This window comes from Jaculus jaculus, chromosome 15 (assembly GCF_020740685.1).
Source record: "Jaculus jaculus isolate mJacJac1 chromosome 15, mJacJac1.mat.Y.cur, whole genome shotgun sequence".
Lineage (NCBI taxonomy): Eukaryota > Metazoa > Chordata > Mammalia > Rodentia > Dipodidae > Jaculus > Jaculus jaculus.
In genome coordinates this window covers 66,930,394-66,956,781 of record NC_059116.1, presented here as the reverse complement: position 1 = coordinate 66,956,781, position 26,388 = coordinate 66,930,394, and the positions used below count along the sequence as shown (strand labels likewise).

Below are 26,388 nucleotides of genomic sequence, written 5' to 3'. Positions count from 1 at the left end.
TTTAAGTTATTCTCAATCACCTTTATTAGTCGCAACTCCAAGTTAAATTTTTTAACACAGCCATCTTTCACCTTCACTGCTTTTCACTTTCATTAAAGCAACAGCACTGTACTGTCAAATTAGCTACATGCAAATAAGACTCTAGTCTACGTTCCTTGACTTTGTTAGCAAGTGATAGAAAAGAATATATTAACCCATTAAGGACGCATCTTCCTTAGACTTCTTGTTTTGCTTTGAAATTCCTTTGTTGTTGTTGTTGTTTTGAGACAGTGTCTCATGATGTAGCCCAGGTTGTCCTGGAACTTGTCATGCTCCTGCCTAGGGCCCCTGAGTGCTGGGATTGTTGACATGAGCCACTCTACATGGCTTGTGGGTCATTTCACAGGTTAACTCTTTCTCCTTTCACAAGTCGTGTTCGAAACAACATAATATCCTGGAAATAATGTCAAACAGAAAGAGTTTATGAGACATTCCCTTTGGCCATGAGACAAAGGAGATTTCTAGCTTCAATAAATGGCTAAATAGGAACAATATTTAAATTACATTGATTAGTAAATAAAACATGTCCTGAGAGTCCAATTAATCTGCATACCGGTATCTAAACTTCTGTAAGTCGGTGTGCCTGCGAGCTGCCCGAGCTCACTGACTTGGCACTTGATGACAGGTGGCATCACTGGATGGGTCAGCGCTGCGCCCTAACTTCGAGCTCTTGCTCTGCCTGCCCTCGGCGTTTTCACTATCTGCTGGAGCTGTGTGGAAGCTCCACTCCTGACAAGATCGTGGTAGAGAAAGTGATGCCAGGGGTTACTAGTTGGTTCTCTTTATTCCCTTCTTTGTTCTTCTTCTTCTTCTTTTTTTTTTTTTTGGTAGCTCACACAGGCCTGGAAATCAAAGCAATCCTCCTGCCTCAGCCCCCTCCTTAGTGTTGGGATTATAGGTATGAGCCATCACACCTGGCTCCCCTTTGCTCTTCTATTTTATTTATTTATTTATTTATTTTTGAGGCAGGGTCTCATTCTAGTCTAGGCTGACCTGGAACTCGCTCTGTAGTTCCAGGCTGGCCTCAATCCTCCTACCTCTGCCTCTGGAGTGCTGGGATTAAAGGCGTGTGTCACCATGCCTGACTTTCCCCTTTGCTCTTAAATATTCAATTTAAGATTTGCTATTTTGTTTATCTTTTTTTTTTTTTTTTTGAGGTAGGGTCTCACTGTAGCCCAAGCTGACCTGGAATTCTCTATGGAGTCTCAGGGTGGCCTCGAACTCATGGCGATCCTCCTACCTCTGCCTCTGGAGTGCTGGGATTAAAGGCGTGTGCCACCACGCCCAGCTGCAACTTGTTTATCTTTTTAGAAATATATTTTAGTTATTTGATAGAGAGAGAAAGAGGCAGAAAGAAAGAGAATGGATGTGCCAGAACATCTAACCACTGAAAATGAACTCTAGACACATGTGCCACCTTGAGCATCTGGTTTATGTGGATATAAAGAATCAAGTCCAAGTCCTTGGGCTTTGCAGGCAAGTGCCTTATCTGCTAAGCCATCTCTCCAGCCCTTGTTATCTTTTGAGGAAGCAACAAGGTTTTGTGGAAAGGATGATTTTAGAACCAAGTGTGACTCTGAAATCAGCTCTGTCACATAGGCTAACCCTGGCACATTTTGTTGGCAATGATGATGATAACTAGCCCAGGCTGACCTGGAATTCTCTATGTAGTCTCAGTGATCCTCCTACCTCTCTGCCTCCCAAGTGCTGGGATTAAAGGCACGAGCTACCATGCTGGGCTCAACCCAGCACTCTTCATAGCCTGGAGTTGTTCTGACGGTTGCCCTGGAGTTTTATGAGGAATGCAAGGGACATGAAAGTGCTTTGTGTCATAGAAGGAATTACATAGCAGAAGTTGGTATAGTTATTCTAATAAACCTGATGAACTACAATTAATATGGGATTTATTATATAATATAACCTTGACAAACTTCAAATCTAATGTACAGTCCAGCATTCTCCTTAGATTCCCAAATGCATAGAATTATAAATCCTTTATATAAAAGGGTACAGGATTTACATATAAACTGTGCAATTCTCCCATATACTATAAAACATCTCTGGATAACTTATTATATCTGATAGAATGTAAATGTCATGTGAATAGTTGTACTGTTTAAGGGAAGAATAGTAAATATATTTATTACAGATATAACTGTTTTCTAATCATGTATTTTCTAGTATTTCAGTTGATTGAGTTGGTGAATGTAGGACCTAGGACCCCAGTCAAGGAAGTATGTCCTCGGTAGACCAAAGCCCAATTTACAAATTATGTTGACTAAGTAAGTCCTGGACACAGGGAAAGGAAAGGTGAGAATTTTTAGTGTCTGAAAATGTAAAATCGGTGTCACATCTGTAGGTTCCTCTGTCTTTAATTATCCAAAGCGATTTCCTTTCTTAAAGATATTTTATTTATATATTTGAGAGAGCGAGGGAGAGAATGGACGTGCCAAGTCCTCTAGCCACTGCAAATGAACTCAAGACACATGTGCCACCTTGTGCATTTGGCTTTATGTGGTTACTAGGGGATCAAACTTGGGCCCTTTGGCTTTGCAGGCAAGCACCTTGACCACTAAGCCATCTCTCCAGCTCCCAAAGTGATTTCTTTATTGAGATTAAGAAACCAAATAGATTCCATGGTCCCACAGTTGTAAGTTTTAAAGGAAGACTTAAGATGGTCCATCTTATGGAAGAGAGCATAGGCTCAGCTCACTCCTTGAGGAGTTACTGGCAGTTACTGTTGCTGGGAGAGGAGAAAACATTTGCCTTTTCTACAGTGGTGTAGCCACTAGTAAGTTACTCATGCTTTGGTAAATAAACCCATTCATGCTCAGGCAAGCAATCCTAATTACACCCAGTTGGGAAGAAGGGGGAAGGAAAAGGTGAAGTTGGCTCAGTGGGAGAAAGAGGGGAAAACAGAAGGTAATGGAAGTAATTATGAACAAGATACATGTTTAAAATTGAAAAAATTCAAATCAATAAGAAAACACAAATAAAACATGCTCTATCTGGAAGTTATGCATGAAGATGGTGCCAGGTGACATGCCATCAGTGTGACCTGCAGTGCACTGGGTGGCCTACGCTTATCACTGAGCTCAAGGTCCTCAGGGCAGCATGCCTGCATTCCTGACTATCCAATCAAATAAAATAAAACAGGATCAACTCCTTGGTTCAAGGACTCCGATGTGTGTATTCAATAAAGAGAATATGATTATTCATTTACCTTGACTGATACTACCTCTATTGATCAGCAACAGTATTGAATATGCACTAGCTAAAAACAATTAACAAAGGATGTGTATTTATTTTAAAAGCATATGAAAATAGTGCCACATGATCATGTTGATTAGTGTTACTGATCTGTCCCATGCAAATTATGCCATTTAGAAGACTCCAGTTACAAGTTTTCCAAGAGAAAAACTTGTTCAGATGGGAATTTGATATCCCAATGCATACTCCTTTTTACACAAGTCAAAGGTTTCTGGTTAGCTTACGATGTAATAGTTTGAATGTGGTAGTTTGAACACATGGCCCCATAGACTCAGGTGTTTTTGATTGAGAACTGAGCCGGTAACTTGGGTTTCCAGGAGCCAGGTTGGAGGAGGCGTCACAAAGGGTGGGTCCTGAGGTGTGTTTGGGGCAGATCTTGAGCTCAGCCCTATCAGGTGTGTTCAGAGCAGTCTGAGCTTTGTGGTGCTGGCCAGCTGGGGATATCTCTCTGCTGTGATCTATGGATGTGTGCCAGCTTCTTGCCACCGATGGCAGTCCCTGGGATTTGTAAGCTCAGAATAAACCCTTCCCTCCTGTAAGCTGCTTCTGGTTGGATGTTTGTCCCAACAACACAAAGATGACCGCAACAATCACAAACTTAACTTTTCTCTGCCTTTAAAAAGTCCTATGCCCTTCATTTCTTCTCTGCTAAAGCTCTTTGCCTGTCCTGTGTGGGACAGCATTTCCAGTTGTCATTAGACCACAAAAGACCTAAGAAACTGCAAGTTCTCAAGTCCCTTCCTGGGGAAGCAGGTGCAAACTGAAACCAAGTTGTCATGACTCCTGACCCAAGAAGCCCTCATGCCTAAGAGGCAAGTGTTCTTAACTACTGAGCCATCTCCTCAGCCTTGAATTGTCATTTCTAGTGGGGCTTAGCAATGAAATGAGCCATAACCCTAAAGCTATGTGCTCTGAACTTAAATTAAGTAATGCCCATAGGAAGAAAAGTGAAAGCCAGCATCTTTACTTTGTGGTTTCAAACACACATACCTTGAAGTTGACAGCTCCTTTAAGTCCAAGCCTTTTCTCAGCTACCTCTATAACTTCATTCCTGATGTTTTCTTGACTGGTACCCTCCACATCAATACAATGGCAGTTGGCACTGGCATAATGGCAGGAAATTGCCTGTGTGGAATGAACAGATTGATACTGGAGAAAACATCTCATTAGTCCTGTTAACTACAGCAGCCAAGAAAAGAGTCATCCTTCTAGAAAGTAAGCTATTTCACTCACGATTTGCTATCTTGATTGGAAGCCTGCTTCATGGTATCCTCAATCAGTCTCCTTGTAGCTCAGTGGTCCTCCCTAGCCCTGGCTAATGGGTAATTGAGAAATTACAAAAGATATTTATTTATTTTTGGCAGGGGTTCGAGGTAAGGTTTCACTCTATCCCAAGCTGACCTGGAATTCACTATGTAGTCAAGCTCAGGGTGGCCTTGAACTCACGGTGATCCTCCTACCTCTGCCTGCTGAGTGCTGGGATAAAAGGCTTGTGCCACCACGCCCGGCTCTAAGATACTTATTTTTAACAAGGAAGTATAATCACCTAAGAGATCTTCAGTTATTTAATAAATTTAAAATATTCTGTATCCTAAAGTCCTAAAAAAAAATGTCCCATTGTTACTTGTCATCTTCATCCATTTCCTTTTGGGACAAGGTCTGGTCTCACTATGTAGCCAAGGCTGGTCTGGAACTCACTGTCTCACAAACTAGCTTCAAACTATGATCCTCCTGCCTCAGTATCCTGAGGGTGGGGACTATGGGTATGCAGCACCACACCTAATATGGTCTTGTTCTTAGACATAAAACTTACTCAGTTGAATAGGGAACAGATTATTACTTCAATAGCAATAGGTATGAAAATTGAAAATTGTTTGAGAAGGAGAATAACACACATATCCTCTCAAATCAAAAGGAGCATTTAGGGATAGACAGGTGGCTTAGCAGTTAAGGTACTTGCCTACAAAGCATAAGGACCCAGGCTCAATTCCCCAATACCCACATAAGCCAGATGCACACGGTAGCACATGCATCTGGAGTTCAGTTGTAGTGGCTACAGGTCCTGGCATGCACATTTTCTCCCACTCTTAAATAAATTAATTAATTTAATTAATTTTTTTTTTTTTTTTTTGGTTTTTCTAGGTAGGGCCTTACTCTAGTACAGGCTGACCTAGAGTTCACTATGCAGTCTCAGGGTGGCTTTGAACTTGTGGTTATCATCCTAACTCTGCCTCCCAAATGCTTGAATTAAAGGCATGTACCACCAAGCATGGCTGAAATACTTTTTTTTAAAGGAACATTTATAGGTCAATACCATTGACCCATCTAACTTACTTGTGATGGTAAAGCTGAAATTAGTTCTAGAAATGTATCCATTCTATAAAAATATATAAGCATCTTTAAGCTTGAAAAGTAGTCATTAAAACTCTTCGGTGGGGTGGGGGGCCTGGAGGGATGCTGTGAAGGCATTTGCCTGCAAAGCTAAAGGACCCAAGTTCAATTCCCCAGGACCCACGTTAGCCAGATGCACAAGGGGGTGCATGCATCTGGAGTTCACTTGCAGTGGCTGGAGTCCCTGGCATGCCCATTCTCTTTCTCTCTCTCCCTCTTTCTCTGTCAAATAAATAAATAAATAAATAATAAAATATTTAAAAAAAAAAACTCTTCTGGCGGTTGGAGAGATGGCTTAGCAGTTAAGGCTCTTGTCTACGAAACCAAAGGATCTAAGTTTGGTTCACCGGTACCCATGTAAGCCAAATAGACAAGGTGGCACATGCGTCTGGAGTTTGTGTGCAGCAGCTGAAGGCCCTGGTACAACCATTCGCCCTCATCTGTCTCTTTCTCTCTCTCTCAAATAAATAAAATATTTTTTTTTAAAAAAAAGAAAGAGGAAAAATCAAAACCTCTCCACGCCTAGAGAGATGGCTCAGCAGTTAAGGTACTTGTCTGTAAAGCCTAACAACCCAGGTTCAATTCCCCAGTACCCACATAAAGCCAGATGCACAAAATGGTGCATGCACTTGTAGTCTGTTTACAGTGATTAAAAGCCTTGGCACTCCCAATTAATGTCTCTCATCAGGAATTTTACATCAATTTTTATTTATTTATGAGAGAGAAAAAGAGAGAGAGAGAGAGAATAGATGCACCAGGGCCTCCAGCTACTGCAACTGAACTCCAGACGCGTGCACCCCCTTGTGCATCTGGCTAACGTAGTTCAGTGGAGCAATACTTGCATGACTTATTATGGGGGTAACCAACTGCCTTTTGATTGGCTCTGAGGCCTGCTCCATTACAGGCAATTTATATTTAATACTCTTAATCTAGTCAAAAGCCTATGGTCAAAGAAAAACCTAACATGATAAAACCAAACTTTAGGAATATATAACCGCTAAGCCAATCCTACAGAGAATACTGCCTGGAATATTCCACACTGAAGAGAAGAAAAACACATTCAAAAGGCTGCATAAGGGAAAACATAACAAAATCTAGAACAGGCATAAAAAATATAATGATGAAGAAAACAGCAAACTCTACCCCAAAGTCTTCAGCTTGACAGGGATTAACTTGCACCTCACAGTTGTAACTCTGAACATGAACAGACTCAACTCTCCAATCAAAAGACACAGGTTGGGCTGGAGAGATGGCTTAGCAGGTAAGCGCTTGCCTGTGAAGTCTAAGGACCCTGGTTCGAGGCTTGATTCCCCAGGACCCACGTTAGCCAGATGCACAAGGGGGCGCACACGTCTGGAGTTCGTTAGCAGGGGCTGGAAGCCCTGGCTTGCCCATTTTTTTTTTTCTCTCTCTCTCTGTCACTTTCACACTCAAATAAATAAATAAAAATGAACAAAAAATTTAAAAAAAAAGACACAGGTGGCCGGGCATGGTGGCGCATGCCTTTAATCCCAGCACTGGGGAGGCAGAGGTAGGAGGATCACCATGAGTTCAAGGCAACCCTGAGACTACAGAGTGAATTCCCGGACAGCATGAGCTAGAGTGAGGCCCTAACTTAAAAAAAAAAAAAAAAAAAAAAAAGACACAGGTTAACAGGCCAGATCCATCCATTTGCTGACTATAAGAAACCACCCTACCATTAAAGATAGGTACCACTTTAGGGTGAAGGATGGAAAAATAAATTTTAAGCAAATGGAAAAAAAGAAACAAGGAGGTGTGACTATACTACTATTGCACAAAGTAGACTTTCAAACAAAAATTATCAAAATACATAAAGAAAAGAAAGAAAACTGATAAACCCCAGTCCAAATGGATCAAAATAACAGGGAAGACTCAAACCAACAAGATTAGAAATGGAAAAGGAGATGTTACAACAGATACCAATGAAATTGGGAGAATCATCAGGACATATTTCAAAAACCTGTATTTCACAAAATGGGAAAATCTGGAAGAAATGGATGGATTCTTTGACTCATACCACCTACCAAAACTAACACTAGAAGAGATAAGTTAGAACAAAGCTGTAACATCAAATAAGATTTAACAATGTAATTAAATGCCTCCAAACAAGCAAGCAAACAAACAAACAAACAAACAAAAAAGCGCTCAAGACTAGAGGTATTCACTGATGAATTTTACCAGAACTTCATTGCAGAATCAAAACCACTATGTCTCAAGTTATTTCACACAATTGAAAAGGAGGGGATGCTCCCTGACTCTTTCTATGAAGCCAGCGTGACACTAATACTCAAAACAGACAGAGATGCAGCAAGAATATTGTACAGACATCCCTGATGAACTTAGATACAAAAATAGTCAACAAAATTCTTACAAACCAAATCCAAGAACACATCAAAAGTGTCATCCACCTTGATCAAGTAGATTACATCCTAGGGATGGTTCAACATATGGAACTCAATAAATATGATATATCACATAAATAAAGACAGAAATCACATAATCATTTCCAAAGATGCAGAAAAGGCTTTCAACAAAATGCAACATCTCTTCATGACTAAAACACTGGAGAGAGGGGGATGGGGAAATGATATCCCAACATAAGAAGGGCTATATGTAAAACACACCTAAGACATATATCATCCTAAGTGGGTAAAAACTTGAAGCATTCGCATTAAGATCTGGAACAAGACAGAGGTACCCATTCTCATCACTGCTTTTCAACATAGTACTTGAAGTCTTACATCAAGCAACAAGACAAGAGAAAGAAATAAGAAATAAGTGGGATACAAATTAGAAAGGAAGAAGTCAAATTTGGCCCATTTGCAGATGGCATGATTCTATATATGTCACCAAAAACTCTACCTAAAACATCCTTAAGTGGCAGAATATAAAATCAACACACAAAAATCAGTAGCCTTAGTATATACTAATGACAAAAATATGGAGAAATAAATCAATGAAGCAGTACCATGAATAATAGCCACCAAAAATTAACTATCCCTAACTAAGGAAATGAAATACAATGAAAACATTAAAAAGAAATAAAAGATACAAGAAGATGGAGTGACCTAAGATGATCATTGATTGGAGAATTAGTATCATGAAAATGGCCATCCAACTAAAAGTAATAGACAGATTCAATACAATTCCAATCAAAATTGTAGCAATACTCTCAAAATTCATATGAAATCACAAAAGGGCTCAGATACCCAAAAAGTATCCTCGGCAAAAGGAATAGTTTCCATGGTATTACTATATTATATTATTATAGTTATACTATATGGCCACAGGAATAAAAACAGCATGGTACTAGCAAAAAACTGGATATACAGATCAATGGACTAGAGAAGAAGATGTAGGTGTAAATGCTAGTGTAAATGCTAGTAACTACAGCCACTTGACTTTAACAAAAGGGTCAAAAACACACACTGGAAAAAAAGATAGCATTTTCAACAAATGGTGCTGGAGAAACTGTGTGGACACGTATATAAGAACGAACTTGTACCGGTTCTCTCACCCTGCACAGCAGTGAGCTCCAGACGGGTCAAGAACCTCAATATAAGACCCGAAACTTTAAAACGACCAAGAGAAAAAGTAGGGAGAGTATCCCGAGATACACACATAGGGGATGACTTTCTGAAGGAGACCCCAGCAGACTAGGGAATTAGACAAACATTCCAGCACTGGAACCTCATGAAACTAAGAAGCTCGTGTACAGCTCAGCAAACCATCAACAGAGTCAACAGACAACCTACAGGCTGGGAAGACATCTTCACCAGGCATACATCCGCAAAGTGGCGGACTTATAACCCACCCACTGAGGCTGAGGGAACATCTGGAACAGGGGTGGAAGACTAGAAGATCCCCAGGGTGTGAGGAGCATCCTGAGGACGGACTTCCTCCCCGTCCCCTCCCCAGAGACGGAGGACTTATGACCCCACGGTGAACAGCAATAACTCCACTGAGGAGGGCCTTGGTGTGTGGACTGGGGCAGGAGAGGGGATGTAAGAGTGTAACACGATGGGAATATGAACAATACATGATTTGTTCATACAATAAAGTGCGTAATTAATAAAATATTTTTTAAAAGATACGAAAGGATCGAGATTTTTTTTTTTCGTTGTTTCTAACTCATTCATCTTTGGAAATATAGCAATGTGACTACGTACTTTTCGGAATCCTTTAGTTCTGTTCTGACCAGATCCATGAATGAGCAGAGGATGAAAGAAAACAGTGTCTCCTTTCTCCATCACAAGGTGTACCCGAGCACTGTCCGGCTGGTAATCCTGGATGCCATGGTACATTTTGTTAACTCCACCCTAGAACACAAAAGAGAATCACAGCCATGGTTACTGAAACCATGTCAACGGTCCAGCAGAGAAGGAAAAACTTTTCTAACTTCCAAGGCAGACATATCTAACTGATTTTTTAATATACAAAACCTTCTCACATGTCTTTCTTTTTTTTTTTTTTTTTTGGTTTTTTGAGGTAGGGTGCCTAACCCAGACTGACCTGGAATTCACTATATAGTCTCAGGGTGGCCTCAAACTCATGGTGATCCTCCTACCTCTGCCTCCTGAGTGCTGGGATTAAAGGTGTGTACCACTGTGCCTGGCTAGTTTTCTTTTTTTTTTTTTTTTTGGCATGTGAGATGCGTGCAGGTGTGTGTACCTCATGTGCCGGAGAAGAACCTTATGGTTTACCCATGTTTTCCTTCAGCCTGGAGCTGCTAGCCCTTGGCAACTTTCACTGATTCTCCACCCTGCCCGGCCCCTGGACTGAGGTTATAGGTATGTGTGGCCATGCCTAGCTTTGATGTGGTTCAAGGTCAGGTTCGCTACCAAGGCTCAGACTCCAATACCATCACATACTACCAAGCACCAGGGCAAGAATTCATTTTTTCCCCAAAGGACAGCTTTAGTCATGGTGCTGGGCTATTTACAGACTTCCCAGAGTGCTTGGGTGTCTGAAGGGCCCCTTTGGGACAACGCTGGGTAGCATTTACACTGGAGGGACATAAATAAAGCGTTGGGGTGAAAAGGTTTTCAAGAAAGGGCTTAGGTAATGCCAAACTTCACACAACACCAGCTCTCAATGAGAACTGGGGTTTTGGCCAAGGGGATAACTTCTAAATTGTCTGGCACTGCCAGGCACAGGCTGGAGCCTTCAGGAGAGGGCCCTGAGCTTCCAGGCATGGCTAAGGACCCCCAAGCTACAGGAGGCCACTCCTTCTCTAAGCCCAGCACTCCTGATTAGGCTCTGCCCATAGCTCTGTGACCTTTGGCCAGTTGCCTAGGAAACTCCTTATCAGCCTTCACATAGCCCATCCTCCTGGGACCCTAGAGCATCTGACCCCCTCCCCCACCCCCGCCATTGCCTATGTGCTAGAATGAATGTCCCATATGCTAATTAGGCATCAGAAATGAACCTGGTATGTCTGATCCCCTTAGGACCCTCCCCCCACCCTCAGATGCTTATAAACCCATTTTCACTGACAATAAACTGAGAGAGCTGTTCGACTATCTCCGGGGAATCTTTCTCTTGTCACGGGCTCACCCACCGTGGTTGCCTGGGTGCCTTCGGGGGGCACCATGGCCGGCCCTGGAGGATATAGGAACCCACAGTAAATGACTCAACATGGGGCTATGGCTGTGCTGGCACCGAGGGGCAGGAGGGTGCCTAGGGCCAAGGTGCTTTGTGGCCCTGTATCTCCCCACTTTCCTCAAAGTGCTTCTTCTCATCCTCAGCATTGCGCACAAGCTGTGGCATGGGCACATCACCCTACACATACATGCACACGCAAACACACACACACACACACACACACACACACACACACACGTAAAGAAGGCACCGGCTGCCTTGCAGTGCTTCTTGTTCATCATATTGTACACAGGGACCATGGAGCCGGCGTCCACCAGGACCTCAATTCCCATGGAACCTCCTGATCTTCTGACGGTAACGACCGAGCCTTTCCAGTTCTTCTCGTGAAAGTTGATGGCATTCACAGAAGCCGTGACTGAGATGGTCCTGCGGTGGTGTTAAGGCCAGGATCCCTGCCACCTCAGCCGTGAGCTTCGTGGAGACACCTCCAGGAGGGAAGCCTTGCGGGGTACAGTCCAAGTGCTTCACGGTGGAGATCAGGCTAGACTGGCTGGAGCTCACTGTGTTTGGCTCTGGGTTAAGGACAGGGTGCATATTGTCCCTGTTCCTCCACTTGGTCTCCAAACACTCCAGCTTCTGAGCTGCGCAGCACCTACAATCCTTCCTGCTGGGGTTTTGCTGTTCAACAAATGCTGCAAAAGTGGGGGGGAGTCACTGGATGTGCAACATAGTTTTTAAAGAAATGGCCCCTGTGCAAAGTGAAGCCGATTTGAAATCCCTGTGTGAACTGGAGCTGTTAAAAATTTCTTGGGAAGCAAAGTTGAAATCTCTCTGTGGAGACCAAGTAAAGCCATTGTATGGAGCTATGAAAATGAACCATGGTTTGCAGTGTTTTGGATCTACCAGGTCTGTGGAATAGCTGCCAACTAGAGAAGTGGAATTGGAGTCCAGAAATTTTTCTCATGGGTTATGGATGTTGGACATGGCGCCGTTTGAAGCTGGGCTGAATACAGTTTGCACTGTGGGATGGTCATGAGTCTATGGGGGCCAGGATTGGAATGTGGTGGTTTGAATGCAAGTGGATGTCCCTCATAGCCTGAGGAATTTTTGATTAAGCTAGAAACTTAAGTCTCCAGCAGCCTGCTGGAGAAAGTGTCACTGGGGATGGATTTTAAGTTCAGAGCAGTGTGAGCCCTGGCTTTTCGTGTTTGCTGGCTGTTGGTGATGTCCTTCTGCTATGAATCACAGAAGTGCACGCCAGCTTCTTCCACCACTGATGACGCTTACCCTGGATTCTGTCTGAAACAGAACCATTCCTCCCATAACCTGCTTCTAGTTGGATGTTTGTGCAACTTGAAGGCAACTGCAACACACTCCCAGTGCATCTTGCACTAGAACTTGGGACTACTGTTTTTAAAGAATTGATTTGGAGCTGGAGATATGTCTTAATGGTTAAGTGCTTGCCTGTGAAGCCCAGGGACCTTGGTTCAAGGCTTGCTTCCCCAGGACCCACGTAAGGCAGATGCACAAGGGGCATGTGTGTCTGGAGTTCATTTGCAGTGGCTGGAGGCTCTGGTGTGCCCATTCTCTATCTGCCTCTTTCTCTCTCTCTCTGCTGCTCTCAAATAAATAAATAAAAACAACAAAAAAAATTTTTTTAATTGATTTGATCCTGTTATATGGATGCAAAACCATTTAACATCCACAGCATCAAGAGCTGAATGGATAAGCAAACCATGGTGCAGCCATGCAACAAACTACTTCTCAATAACACAAAGGACTGAGCTGCTGAGACATACACAGCATTGGTGAATCTCTAAATAAGTATGCTAAGAAAAAGAAGCCACAGTAAAAATATTTTTACAACAGAGTTGTATTTATGTAACATTTTAGAAAATAAAAACTAACCTATAAAAAAATAAAAAGCAACATAGTGGTTACCTGTGTCTGGAGATGTAGGGAAATGTTCTCTTTTTTTCCCTCCTTTCTTTCCTTCCTTCCTTCCTTTTTGAGACAGGATCTCACTTTAGATCCTAGATTGGCTTGGAATTTACCATGTCCTACTTCAGCCTCTCAAATGCTAGGATTGCAGGCATGTTCAACCATGCCAAGCTGGAGTGATTTCTCTTGGTGACGGTAACAGGGATGTACATGAATGTGAGAGGCCAAAATGATCACATTATACTAATATATATGTACAGTTTATTATATGACAATTTTACTCCAAATGGAGAATAAAAAAATTTTAAATGAAAGCTTTTCCAGTTTCTTAAAAACAAGAATGCCCTATTCCTTCCCCCCAAAAAACTAGCCTCAGTATAAAAGTCCTTTCTTTCTTTTTCTTTTAAAAAAATTTGTTTTTTTTAGAGGTAAGGTTTCACTCTAGCTCAGGCTGTCCTGGAATTAACTCTGTAGTCTCAGGGTGGCCTCAAACTCAGGGCAATTCTCCTACCTCTGCCTCCTGTGTGCTGGGATTAAAGGCGTACACCACCATGCCTGGCTAAAAGTCCTTTCTAATCTGGTCTTTTCAAGAATCCCCAAAATATGCTTGCAGCCCAGCCCATCTGGCTCTTTAGCAGTTCTGGGCTCGTCCTTGACCTACATGACTCTTCTCTACAGGAAGTTCAACCATGACTTTCAAGGCTTGACTCAACCACTAGCCCTCCCCCAAGCTTCTGCTGGTCTTGACAGTTATAGGGACCATCTTCACTGAGAGACATCAGTCAGTAAGACCAACTTGACACTTATCACATACATCTAAGATTGAGATGTTTATGACTGATATGAGACTTTAAAATCATGTATCCAAGTCCCTCACATTGGCTGGCTTTCAAACAGAAATCAATGTGATGGATATTTTATGTGACATTCTTGAATTTGTTGATTCTGGCTACAAATCTCAATAGAAGGCTTTGATAAGAAAGAAAATGACGTATTATCTTGATTATTATCTTTATGTATGCTGATGTGAAAAGAATTTTGAAGAGGGCTGGAGAGATGGTAAAGCCAAAGGACCTTGATTGGATTCCCCATGACCCATGTAAGCCAGATGCACAAGGGGGCACATGCATCTGGAGTTCATTTGCAGTGGCTGGAAGCCCTGGTGCACCCAATTCTCTCTCGCTCTCTCTCTCTCTCTCTCCCTCCTCTTTCACACTCTCAAATAAATAAATAAAAATATTTAAAACAAAAAAGGATTTTGAAGACTTGGCAGTTAGGCAGACCTACCTCCCACTGGGGGTAATCATGTGGCTTCAGGGATCCTTTGTGTGTGCCTGGGAGCACGACCAGACAGCCGTTGTTCCTGTCAATGTGCTCCATGGCAGTCCAAGAGCAAACTATGTGATTGCTGGGCCGGAAGGGGAAGTAGTGTAGATCCTGATGCAAGGGATGCCTGGATGTCTTCTTACCTGAAAGAGATTTTTTTTTTTGGTCAAAATATACTCAGGGACTGGCTCAGTGTTTAAAGGCACTTGCTTGTAAAGCCTGCTGGCTTGGGTTCAATTCTCAAACCATGTTTTTCTAGTACGTCCAACGTATGTTGTTGTTTCTATCATACTTCATTATTTTGTCACTATGGATATGGCACAGAGCTAGCAGGCAGTGAGGAACTGAGTGTGTGTGTGTGTGTGTGTGTGTGGACATGCATGTTACGCATGTGTATGCGCAGATGCATGAGCCCCAGGCACATGCATGTGGAGGCCAGAGGAGGACACTGGGCGTCTTTCTCTATCCCTCTTCTGTCTTATTTCTTCGAGAGAGGGTCTGTTACTGAAGTCTCTATTCTTTGGTCAGACCGGCTGGCCAGTGATTCCCCAGTAACCCTGCCTCCACCCATGTTACTGATGTGCATAGTGCTGTTTGACTTTTTACATGGGTGCTGGGGATTGAACTCACGTTCCTATGTCTTTTTTAACATTTTAAAAATTTTTATTGATGAGTGAGAAATACAGAAAGAGAATTGGCATGCCAGACTGTAACTGAACTCCAGACATGTACTCCACCTTATGCGCATGCATCACCTTGAGCATCTGCCTTACAGGGGTTCTGGGGAGTCAAACCTGGGGCCTTCCGCTTTACAAACATGTACCTTAACCACTAAGCCATATCTCCAGCCCATGTTCTTATGTTTGCACTGAAGCTCTCTTATCCACTGAGACATCCCAGTCCCCGGACTATTTTTTTAAAGTTGGATTAATTAGGGTCTGGAGAGATAGCTCAGCAGTTAAGTTGCTTGCCTGCAAAGCCTAATGACCTGGGTTTGATTCCTCAGTACCCACATAAAGCCAGATGCACAAAGTGGCACATGCATCTGGAGTTTGTCTGCCACAGTTAGAGGCCCTGATGCACCCATTCTCATTCTCATTCTTTCTCTCTACCCTTTTGTCTCTATCTCTCTGCTTGTAAATATTTTTTTTTTAATTTAAGTTAGATTAACTAAAGAGAATAGTATAACATCAAGCTTGAGGTCCTTTCCTAAGTGGCTAAAGGTTCTCTATGAGGTCTCCTTTACAGTATGATAAATATCCTGTGTCCAGCCAGGGTCCAGGTACTATTACTGACCACTTGGCTTCTTCCCCTGGCTTTGCCCTTGGAACTTGGTTCCAAACCATCTGATCTCTCCACAGCAAGAAATCCATGGAAGAAGAAGCATTGTGACTGTATGCCTTAGTCCTATCATGTGAACCTTGCTTGTTGTCAAAGGTAGAATGAGAAGAAAGGGTAAAAAACTCTCATGGCCGACTTTTTCAGCTAAGGGAAAGATTTCTCAGTGGGGTCCAATAGCCAACCACCATAGACCCTCTGGGGAGAGTTACTAAAACGCAGGTATCTAGATTCTATTTCTGAAACAGTATCTGTGGGAGGGAGGTCTTAGAATCTATAGTTTGACAAGTACAAGACATTTTAAGAACTCAAGTGTGTGATTTATAGTAATAGCTTTAAACATGCTAGTCTTAATGTCTTTAGACTAGAAAATGCAGAACACATGCTATCATAGCTAGAATGGCTAACAAAGCTTATAGACATTAAATAAAAAGAGTTTATGATATGCAAATAATTTTGTTTGTTAAGCTATGTCTTAGGGAAGCCCATCATCTAAAAATGTAGTAATAATCCTACATTCAGTATCTGAAATCATATTATACTTTAGTGCTCTTATCATGTTAATTATAATAAGACTTAACATCTGCACATTCACTCATCTAAAGTTTGATATTTATAGAAATGACCTGCGTTAGAACATCAACTTTACACATTTGTTAAGAGGTTTACCAAGTAGGCAAGAGCTTCTTTTTAAAATTTTTTTTTTTGTTGATTTTTATTTATTTATTTGAGAGCGACAGACAGAGAAAGAAAGAGGCAGAGAGAGAGAGAGAGGAGAGTGGGCGCACCAGGGTCTCCAGCCACTGCAAACAAACTCCAGACGCGTGCACCCCCTTGTGCATCTGGCTAACATGGGTCCTGGGGAATTGAGCCTTGAACCGGGGTCCTTAGGCTTCACAGGCACTTAACCGCTAAGCCATCTCTCCAGCCCCTTTACACATTTTTTATTAAACAATTCCCAAACGAAAAGCTCTTTACCAGAGTCTGGGGGCTTGTTGATCAGCATTGTGTGTATGGACATGATATTGGGTCCAGTGAAGCATTCCACGTATTTCAGAATCTAAAGCAAACAAACAAAAAGAGCTTCATGGGAAATCAGAAGAATAAGCAAGTGGCATAAAGAACAACCCTCTGCACGAGAACCAAGATGACCTAGCAGGGCATGCTGGCACATGCCTGTAATCCCAGTCTGCATGAGGCTGAGGCTGCAGGTTCTTAAGTTTTAGGTCAGTCTGGGCTACAAGGTGAGACCCTGTCTAAAAAACAAGCAGGGGCTGGAGAGATGGCTCAGAAGTTAAAGGTGCTTGCTTGCAAAGCTTGAAGGTCTGGGTTTAATTCCCCAGTACCCATGTAAAGCCAGATGTGCAAAAGTGGAGCATGTGTCTGGAGCTCATTTCCAGTAGTAGGTGGCCCTGGCATGCCCATACTCACTCTGTCTCTCTATCTACCCCATTTTCTCTCTCTGTCTCTCAAGTAAATAAAAATGTTTTTTTGTTTTTTTCTTAAAACCTATGATAGACCTGGGTATGGTGGCGCACACCTTTAATCCCAGCACTCAGGAGGCAAAGGATTGCCATGAGTTCGAGGCTAGCCTGAGATTACATAGTAAATTCCAGGTCAGCCTGAGCTACAGTGAACTCAGTGGTGAGCGCTTACCTAGTGTGTATAAAGCCCTGGGTCTGGGCTGCAGAGATGGCTTTAGTGGTTAAGCTACTTGGCTGCAAAGCCCAAGGACTCGGGTTTAATTCCCCAGTGCCCATGTAAGCCAGATGCACAAGGTGGTGCATATGTCTGGAGCTCATTTGCAGTGGCTAAAGGCCCTGAGGTGCCCATTCTCTCTCTCTCTCAAATAAATAAATAAATAAATATTTTTTTAAGCCCTGGATTTAATCACCACAAGAAACAAACAAGTCTATCTTTTACTCTCTCTACTGACTAGATTATGTAAATAAATGAAAAACTAAACAAATTTACAAACAATATCCTCAGTCTCCCTATTTGTACTCTGGTATTGAGTCAGGTGAGGGTCTCGTGTATTAGCAGCAAAGCATCCTCACCGCAGACTTTCTCAGTCTTGGCACTGTGAGTGGGGGGCTGGATGACTCTGTGTTTGGATAAGGCGCTTTCTGTGAATGTAGAATCCTTGCGCTCCATTAGCAGTATTCTTGGCCCATACCCACCAGAAGCTAGCAGCATACTCTCCCTCATTATGGAGGTTTCCAGTGGGGGTAAGGGGCTGTGTCGCCTTCCGTTGAGAGGTGTAGACAGAGATTGGATGGAGTAGGCCCAGCAGATTTGGGAGGCCATTAAGCGAGAGGAAAGGCAAGTGGGACTGTCACCTGGGGGAGAGTGCAGTATCGAAAGAGCTCCTCATCTTCCTGGAAATCTTGGATCTTCGAAACCACTTGTTCACTCAGAGTACATTGTGACTGTACAGTGGACACATCTCTCATTATCACTAACCCTGTTGGTGACACTTCCTTTTGGCAGATTTTTTCAAATTCAGCCCTAGAAAATAAAATTGACAGTGTTATTACCATGGGCTCCAAGCACCCAGCTGGAAGACTTGCAGATTCTGGGGTGACTGCTTTGCAAAAAGTTGCCCTTTGGCCCTGGAAGAATAATTCTGATGGGAGGGGGGTTAAAATGGCCAAGTCACAAGTCCTTGCCTGATGGCCAAAACCACTACCACAATTAAAATATTCCTTAGCATATCAACAGGGAAATATTCTTGTGATATGGTAGCTATAATAATACAGATTGAGTTTCCCTTATCTGAATTGCTTGGGAATAGAAGTGGTTTAGATTTTGGACTCTGAACAAATATATATATAAAGATATCCTGGGGTGGGACCAAGTCTACACACAGAATTCACTTGTGTCTTCTACATGCCTTATGCACATAGCCTGTGGCAATTTTTATACAATATTATAGTAAGCCTGTGTGTATTTCTTTTTTTTTTTTTCTGTCTGCATGAAGAATTTTCAAAACCTTTTAAACACATTTTGATTTCATATATAAACCTTTTTTTAAATTTTTTATTAGCATTTTCCATGATTATAAAAATTATCCCATGGTAATTCCCTCCCCCCACACTTTCTCCTTTGAAATTCCATTCTCCATCATATTACCTCCCCATAACAATCATTGTACTTACATATATACAATATCAACCTATTAAGTACCCTCCTCCCTTCCTTTCTCTTCCCTTTATGTCTCCTTTTTAACTTACTGGCCTCTGCTACTAAGTATTTTCATTCTCATGCAGAAGCCCAGTCATCTGTAGCTAGGATCCACATATGAGAGAGAACATGTGGCGCTTGGCTTTCTGGGCCTGGGTTACCTCACTTAGTATAATCCTTTCCAGGTCCATCCATTTTTCTGCAAATTTCATAACTTCATTTTTCTTTACCGCTGAGTAGAACTCCATTGTATAAATGTGCCACATCTTCATTATCCACTCATCAGTTGAGGGACATCTAGGCTGGTTCCATTTCCCAGCTCTGTGTGTATTTCTAAACTAACAACTGCTAATGCTTCCTACATACACACTATATTTCAAGTACTACTCTATGTCTCGATTCGTCCATTTCTTACACCAGCCCTTTGGGGTAGAGGTCAGTGAGCCACAGTGATTCTCCCGTATCCACTGCCCACAGCACTGGGGCTATGGACATGTGTGGTCATGGCCAGGTGTTTAGATGGGTGCTGAGGAATGGAACTCAGGAGTTCTCAGGCCCTCTCCAGGCCCCCACGCTTGAGCAGCAAGTGTTCTCTTCTGCTGAGCCACTGCAAATGAACTCCAGGTACATGCACCACTTTGTGCATCTGGCATTCACGTAGGTACTGGGGAATGGAACTCAGATGTGATGATTTGATTCAGGTGTCCCCCATAAACTTAGGTGTTCTGAACACTAGTCTCCCCAGCTGATGGCAATTGGGAACTAACGCCTCCTGGAGGCTGTGTATTGTTGTGAGCGAGCTTATGGGTGTTATAGCCAGTTTCCCCTTGCCAGTGTTTGGCACACTCTCCTGTTCCTGTTGTCCACCTTATGTGGGCCAGGGGGTGATGTCCACCCTCTGCTCATGCCATTGTTTCCACTTGCCATCAGGGAGCTTTCCCTCAAGCCTGTAACCTCTTTTCCCCACAAGCTGCTCTTAGTTGGGTGATTTCTACCAGCAATATGAACCTGACTGCAACACTGGATCATTAGGTTTTGCAGGCAAGTGACTTAACCACTGAGCCATCTCTCCAGCCCATCCTCCACATATTTACCGTGCTTTGTCCTAACAATTATACTAGAACATCCATCTTAGCAAGATGCCTGTTTTAAAAATGGTGACAGTGGGCTGGAGAGATGGCTTAGCGGTTAAGCGCTTGCCTGTGAAGCCTAAGGACCCCGGTTCGAGGCTCAGTTCCCCAGGTCCCAGATGCACAAGGGGGCGCACGCGTCTGGAGTTCGTTTGCAGAGGCTGGAAGCCCTGGCGCGCCCATTCTCTTTCTCTCCCTCTATCTGTCTTTCTGTGTCTGTCTCTCTCAAATAAATAAATAAATAAAAAATGGTGACAGTGATAAGGCATATGTGGATTGCCACAGGGCACAACTTGTTAAGCAACAGAGCCGAGATTAGAGCCAGACCATGTGGCTGCGGAACCTATGCTCCTAAACACTCCCAAACAAGCCACATCATGAACAAGACCTGAATCTGCAAAAGCTACCCTCACGTGTGTTCCCATTACATGCACATGATGCATATCTTTGTAAAATATCAGAGCATTACTGTACCTAAAGCGTTCAATATCCTCATCAGATACGAGATTTTTAATGACAAGAAACCCATTTTCTTCATAAAATTGTCTCTGCTCCAGGCTTAGGACATTATTATCCAAAGTATACCTAAAGGAGAAAAAATATCCTCAAATAAGTCTCAACTTTAAATTACAAGCTAACAGTATATATATATGCCAAGAACTGAAATATGCCCATACTTTTAAATCTAGCATTTCTGCTTCTAAGGCTTAAAGAAAGTAATCTGGGAAGAGTTCAAAGAGTTTTAAGTCCAAAGCATTTACTATTATCACCCCCCCAAAAAAGGTGCATTAATGGAAGAAAAATGACTCATGAATTATATATGACCCTGGCATTAGAGAACACAGACTATCACAGATGCACTTGTTATAATACAATATAATTACAACAGAATGAGATGAGATACTATGAGGCAGAGGAGAAAGAAAGTGTATCAGAGAAAGGACTGGAGATCTAGCTGAGTGGTAGAGCACTTGCCTTGCTTGAGGCCTTGGGTTCAACCTCCAATATGGAAAAGAGAGAGAGAGAGAAATTGACCAAACAAAGAAAAAAAAAATGCTTTAAAACAACTGCTGTCAGACATGCCTTTAATCCCAGTATTTAAGGAGGGAGAGGTAGAAGAATCACTGTAAGTCTGAGACCATCTGGGCTTAAGTAAGACTCTACCTCGAAAAAAAATTCCTTTCAGCAATGACTCAAATCACTTCTATTTCTTGTTTTAAAATTTTAAATAATAATGGGCTGGAGAGATGGCATAGTGGTTAAGTGCTTGCCTGTGAAGCCTATGGACCCCGGTTCAAGGCTCGGTTCCCCAGGTCCCACGTTAGCCAGATGCACAAGGGGGCGCACGCGTCTGGAGTTCATTTGCAGTGGCTGGAAGCCCTGGCGCGCCCATTCTCTCTCTCCCTCTCTATCTGCCTCTTTCTCTCTCTGTCACTCTCAACTAATCAAATAAATAAATAAATAAAAATTTAAAAATTTTAAATAATGAACACATATGTTGTTTATAAAAGGGAAAATCAAATAAATTACATATATATAAAATTATACATAAATATACGTTGAAAAAAGTGTTTCAATTTTGTACCCTGGGCTAGCTTTGAACTCAAAATCCTTCTGCCTTATATTCTCCCAAGTACTACAGCCTCAGGCATGCATTAATGTACTCCATGCAAAAATTTTATTTGTAAAAATATTTTTGGCACAGTACTGGGAATTGAACCGAGCGTTTCACATATGATAGATAAGTGCTCTATCACTGAGCTATATTCACTGCCCACAAGATATATATAATTTTTATTTATTTATTTGACAGAGAAAGAGAGAGAGACAATGGGTGTGCCAGGGCTTCCAGCCACTGCAAACAAACTCCATGAGCCCCCTGTGCTAACATGGGTCCTGGGGAATCGAACCTGGGTCCTTTGGCTTTGCAGGCAAACACCTTAACCGCTAAGGCATCCTTCCAGCCCAAGTTTTACATATATATACACATACATATACAAATATACAAATATACACACATACATATATATATGCATATATATATGTATTTATATATATGTATGTATGTGTATATATATGTGTGTGTGTGTGTGTGTATATATGTATGTGTATGTATATGTATATATATATGTATATATAATTTTTGGGGGGAGGAAGGCTGAGGTAGGGTCTCACTCTAGCTCAGGCTGACCTGGAATTCATTATGTAGTCTCAGGGTGCCCTTTAACTCATGGCGATCCTCCTATCTCTGCCTTCCAAGTGCTGGGATTAAAGGAGTGCGCCACCATGCCCAGCTTCAAGTTATATATTTTTAATTGTCTAGTGAATACATTTTCAGAAATAATCAAAATAATACAATCCAAACAAGCAAATAATAGACCCGCAAATTCTAATCACTTAACCCACTGCTTAAAATTGGAATTAAGGCTGTATGAGGCTATATCACGTCTTCTTTGATAGTGACAAACATGACAGTGTAATATACCTGTAATCACAACTGCTTGAGGAGCCAAATTCAATGCATGCCTAGTGTGGTAGTTTTAATATGTCCCCCACTGACTCAAGTTAAATCTCTAGGACCCCTGGCTGGAGGAGGTATCACTGGGGACAGATCCTGGGGTCCAGCACTAAGGTGTCACTGAGGTGTAAGAGACGTTGGAGCTCTGCTTAGGTCCCTGATTGTTACTTTTGGTGTGTGCTGGCTGCTGGTGGTTCTTCTCTCTGCTTGGATGTATGGGAAGCAGCTTATTGCACTACTGATGGAATTTCCTCTTGGATCTGTAAGCTTGAAATAAATCTCTTTCTCCTATATACTGTGTCTCATTTGGATGTTCATCCTAGCAACATGTAGCTACAGAAATTTGGTACCACAGTGGGGTGTTGATGAGATGAATATGATCATGTGATCATTTGGTCTTTTGGAACTTGTCTACTGGAGAAGAAGTATGTATGGACTTGGTACTTGTGGCTACAGAAGCCTCACAGGGTGGTAAGCCAGATTTTATGGGCTATTCTGGTGAGAGTTTGAAAATGGAAAATGCAAAAAGAATTGTATTTGGAGCTTTGCTTTTGAACTTTCAAAGGGGAAGGAGAGATCACAGAGAATTTTGTTGGGATTGTTCTGCTACCCATGCCTTGAGAGTTTGAAAATATATATATATATATATATATATATATATATATATATATATATATATATAGAAAATTTAGTTTTCAACAGTTGCACTAATTAAGGCAAATTTTGGAAATAGGATTTATACAATGAATTCTAATGAGGCAATATGTATATTATGTCCTACTTGTATACTGTATATTATATCCTATGTATGACTGGAAAGAGCTTTTCTGTACCTAGTGTATGGCTATGGATGAAAATGAGCTCTACTTACTGGAATTGCTGAGGGCGGGAGCTGGCAGAGGGAGCAGTCTCAGCAGCAGGGTGCGCTCTCTAGGGTATAAGTTAAGGCAGACAAAGTAAAAAAGCAGGAGGCAGGGCTGGAGAGATGGCTTAGCGGTTAAGCGCTCGCCTATGAAGCCTAAGGACCCCGGTTCGAGGCTCGATTCCCCAGGTCCCATGTCAGCCAGATGCACACGTCTGGAGTTCGTTTTCAGTGGCTGGAGGCCCTGGCGCGCCCATTCTCTCTCTCTCTCTCTCTGCCTCTTTCTCTGTCTGTCACTTTCAAATAAATAAAAAAATAAAAATTAAAAAAAAAAAGCAGGAGGCAGCCTTTTTGTGAAACAGCTTCCTGCTTGGATTTGTTCTTACTAGAGGAGGGTTTTCCACGTAAGCATGCTGCTGCTAAAGCCCTATTTCTTTTTCCCCTTTTAAAAAATATTATTCATTTATTTATTTATTTGAGAGAGAGATGCAGAAAAAGGCTTGCAGAAATGGGTTTATAAGCAGTTGAGGACCCTAAGGGGATTGGATATACAAGGTTGTTTGCTGATGCCTAATTAGCAGATGGCGACATACATTCCAGCACCTAGGCAATGGAAGGGGGATGGGCTGTGCAAAAGTACCAGCTGATACCATATAATAAGTTTCCTAGGTAACTGGCCAAAGGCCACAGGGTTATTGGCAAAGCCTAAGTCTTATCTGAATATCCAGATATCCCATGCTTGGAGAGGGAGTGGCCTTACTTCTTGCCAATCTGATCTTGGGGTTGGAGATTTTTGTTGGGGGAAATCCAGCCCCACCGCAACCCCCAACAATGGGGGGAGGATCCTGTCTCACTGCAACCCCTGAGAATGGGGGGAGGAGCTCCCCTGCTGGTTTGGTCCTGAAATATGACCTAGGCTCAGGCTCCTGTAGTTCAGGCTGCTATGACGGCTCCATAGCCTGGGGCGGTCGGGTCAAACAGCTTAGGTTTGCTTTAACTCAGAGCCCTGCCTATGTCCAACAGTCAAGTATAATTTTATTAAAAAAAAAAAAAAAAAGCTGGGCATGGTGGCGGACGCCTTTAATCCCAGCACTGAGGAGGCAGAGGTAGGAGGATTGCCTTGAGTTCGAGGCCACCTGAGACTACATACTGAATTCCAGGTCAGCCTGGGCTAGAGCGAGACCCTACCTTGAAAACCAAAAGAAAAAAAAAAATACTAGGGCAAGAGAGACGGCTTAGCAGTTAAAGTTCTTGCCTGCAAAGCCTAAGGAGCCAGGTTTGATTCCCCAGATCCCACGTAAGCCAGACACACAAGATAGCACATGTGTCTGGAGTTTGTTTGCAGTGGCTAGAGGCCCTGGTGCAGCCATTCTCTCTCTCTCTCTCTCTCTCTCTAAAACAAGTGACTGACAAAACACTTCTTCCTTAATGTTTCCATTAGGTGGCTCATAAACTTCTTGTTTGTTAGGAAAAGTTCTATGTAGTTCAGACTGGCCTGGAACTCCATGCTGGTCTCAAACTCCTGCTTCGGTCTCCAGACTGAAGTGATGTCTTTATTTAACTTGCTGACAATACAGAAGGGAGTCCAGTGAGGATTCAGAATTATTAAGTACTGTGTGTACTTAATACAATAGAAGCAGGCAGGCTTATAGCTTTGGTCAGCTGTTCCCAAGGAAGTTATCATGGCAAAGGACATACAGTTCTCAATCCTTGGGGCCAGTGTCCTTGTTCCCTCTCACTATTTTTCTTTATTTGAGAAAGAAGAGAAAAAGAGGCAGGCAGAGAGAGGGAGGGAGGGTGGGAGAGAGAGAGAGGGAGAGAGAGAGAGGGAGGGAGGGAGGGAGAGGGAGGGAGGGAGGGAGAGAGAGAGAGAGCCACTGCAAATTAACGCCAGACACATACACCACCTTGTGCATCTGGCTTACATGGGTCCCGGGGAATCGAACCTAGATCCTTTGACTTTGCAGGCAAGCACCTTAACCGCTAAGCTACCTCTCCAGCGCTGGTCTCAATTTCTAAAAACATTTCGTTTTTATTAGCGAGGGAGAGACGCAGATTGAGTCAAGAGGAAAAGCAGTTGAAATGCTGATTTGTTGTGTCCAGTACCGAGGTCCTGCTTATTCTGGCACATCCCTGCTGGGATTCACTGCTGAAGGACAACCTGTGCAGACCCATGTGACACCAGGGCTAAGGGGGGGCCCACCTGCAGAGAGAGCCCCCCTCCCCGGGACTAGCATCCCGCGGGGCCTCAGCGAAGCCCTGTCGCCCGCCCGCCCCGGTCCCCTCGGGCAGCCGGCACGCCGGTCTGCAGTGTCCGCGGACGCTCGGAGGAGCGCGGGCGGCCCGGGGCCAGGCACCCCGCGCGCAGACGATGACGCGGCGACGAAAACGGCTCGGTGCCCTTCGCGAGCTCGCCCTGGAAGAGCTCCACGTCAACAAGAAGCGCGGCCTACGCGGACTCGGGACCGAGCCGAGCCTCGTCACCGGCCGCCGCGGCCAGCCCGGTCCCGGTCCCGCGCCCGCCCGGGGCAGGGTCCCCTGGGGAGGTGGGTCCCGCGCCCGCCGCCGCCTCCCGCAGATCCTGGACGCGGGCGGCGGGGTCCGGGGGGCAGGGAAGGGCCCCGGAGGTCACCGTCCAAGGTGACCACGGTGGCGGCGGCCCGTGCGGCGCGAGGGCCCCGCAGCCCAAAGGATACGACGGCCGGGCCCGCGGGGCGGCCGAGGTGCCGCAGGACGACGTGCAGGCGCGCGCGGGCGCGGTCCAT

At 43.3% G+C, this 26,388-nt stretch overlaps 1 protein-coding gene across 1 annotated transcript; it reads right to left on the bottom strand.

Annotated features, from left to right (window-relative positions):
• On the bottom strand, nt 1–26,388 carry Phyh (phytanoyl-CoA 2-hydroxylase). The gene is made up of 9 exons (XM_045134991.1): nt 26,320–26,388; nt 23,633–23,691; nt 20,718–20,828; nt 18,270–18,438; nt 16,909–16,990; nt 14,554–14,735; nt 9,891–10,040; nt 4,300–4,434; nt 1–433 (listed from the first exon to the last, which is right to left on the bottom strand). Exons 1-9 carry the CDS (start codon nt 26,386–26,388, stop codon nt 380–382), a joined length of 1,011 nt encoding a protein of 336 aa, XP_044990926.1. The 3' UTR covers nt 1–379.

Bases quoted from the DNA above. Each gene is read 5' to 3' on its own strand.
- Phyh (XM_045134991.1), bottom strand. From the start codon at position 26,388: ATGGACCGCGCCCGCGCGCGCCTGCACGTCGTCCTGCGGCACCTCGGC. The intron at 18,439-20,717 runs GTACAGTAATGC...TTTATTTTCTAG, and splicing joins GAGGATATTGAACGCTTTAG to GGCTGAATTTGAAAAAATCT. The intron at 434-4,299 runs GTATGTGTGTTT...CATTATTTCCAG, and splicing joins AAGGAGCTGTCAACTTCAAG to GATATTATGTTGTTTCGAAC.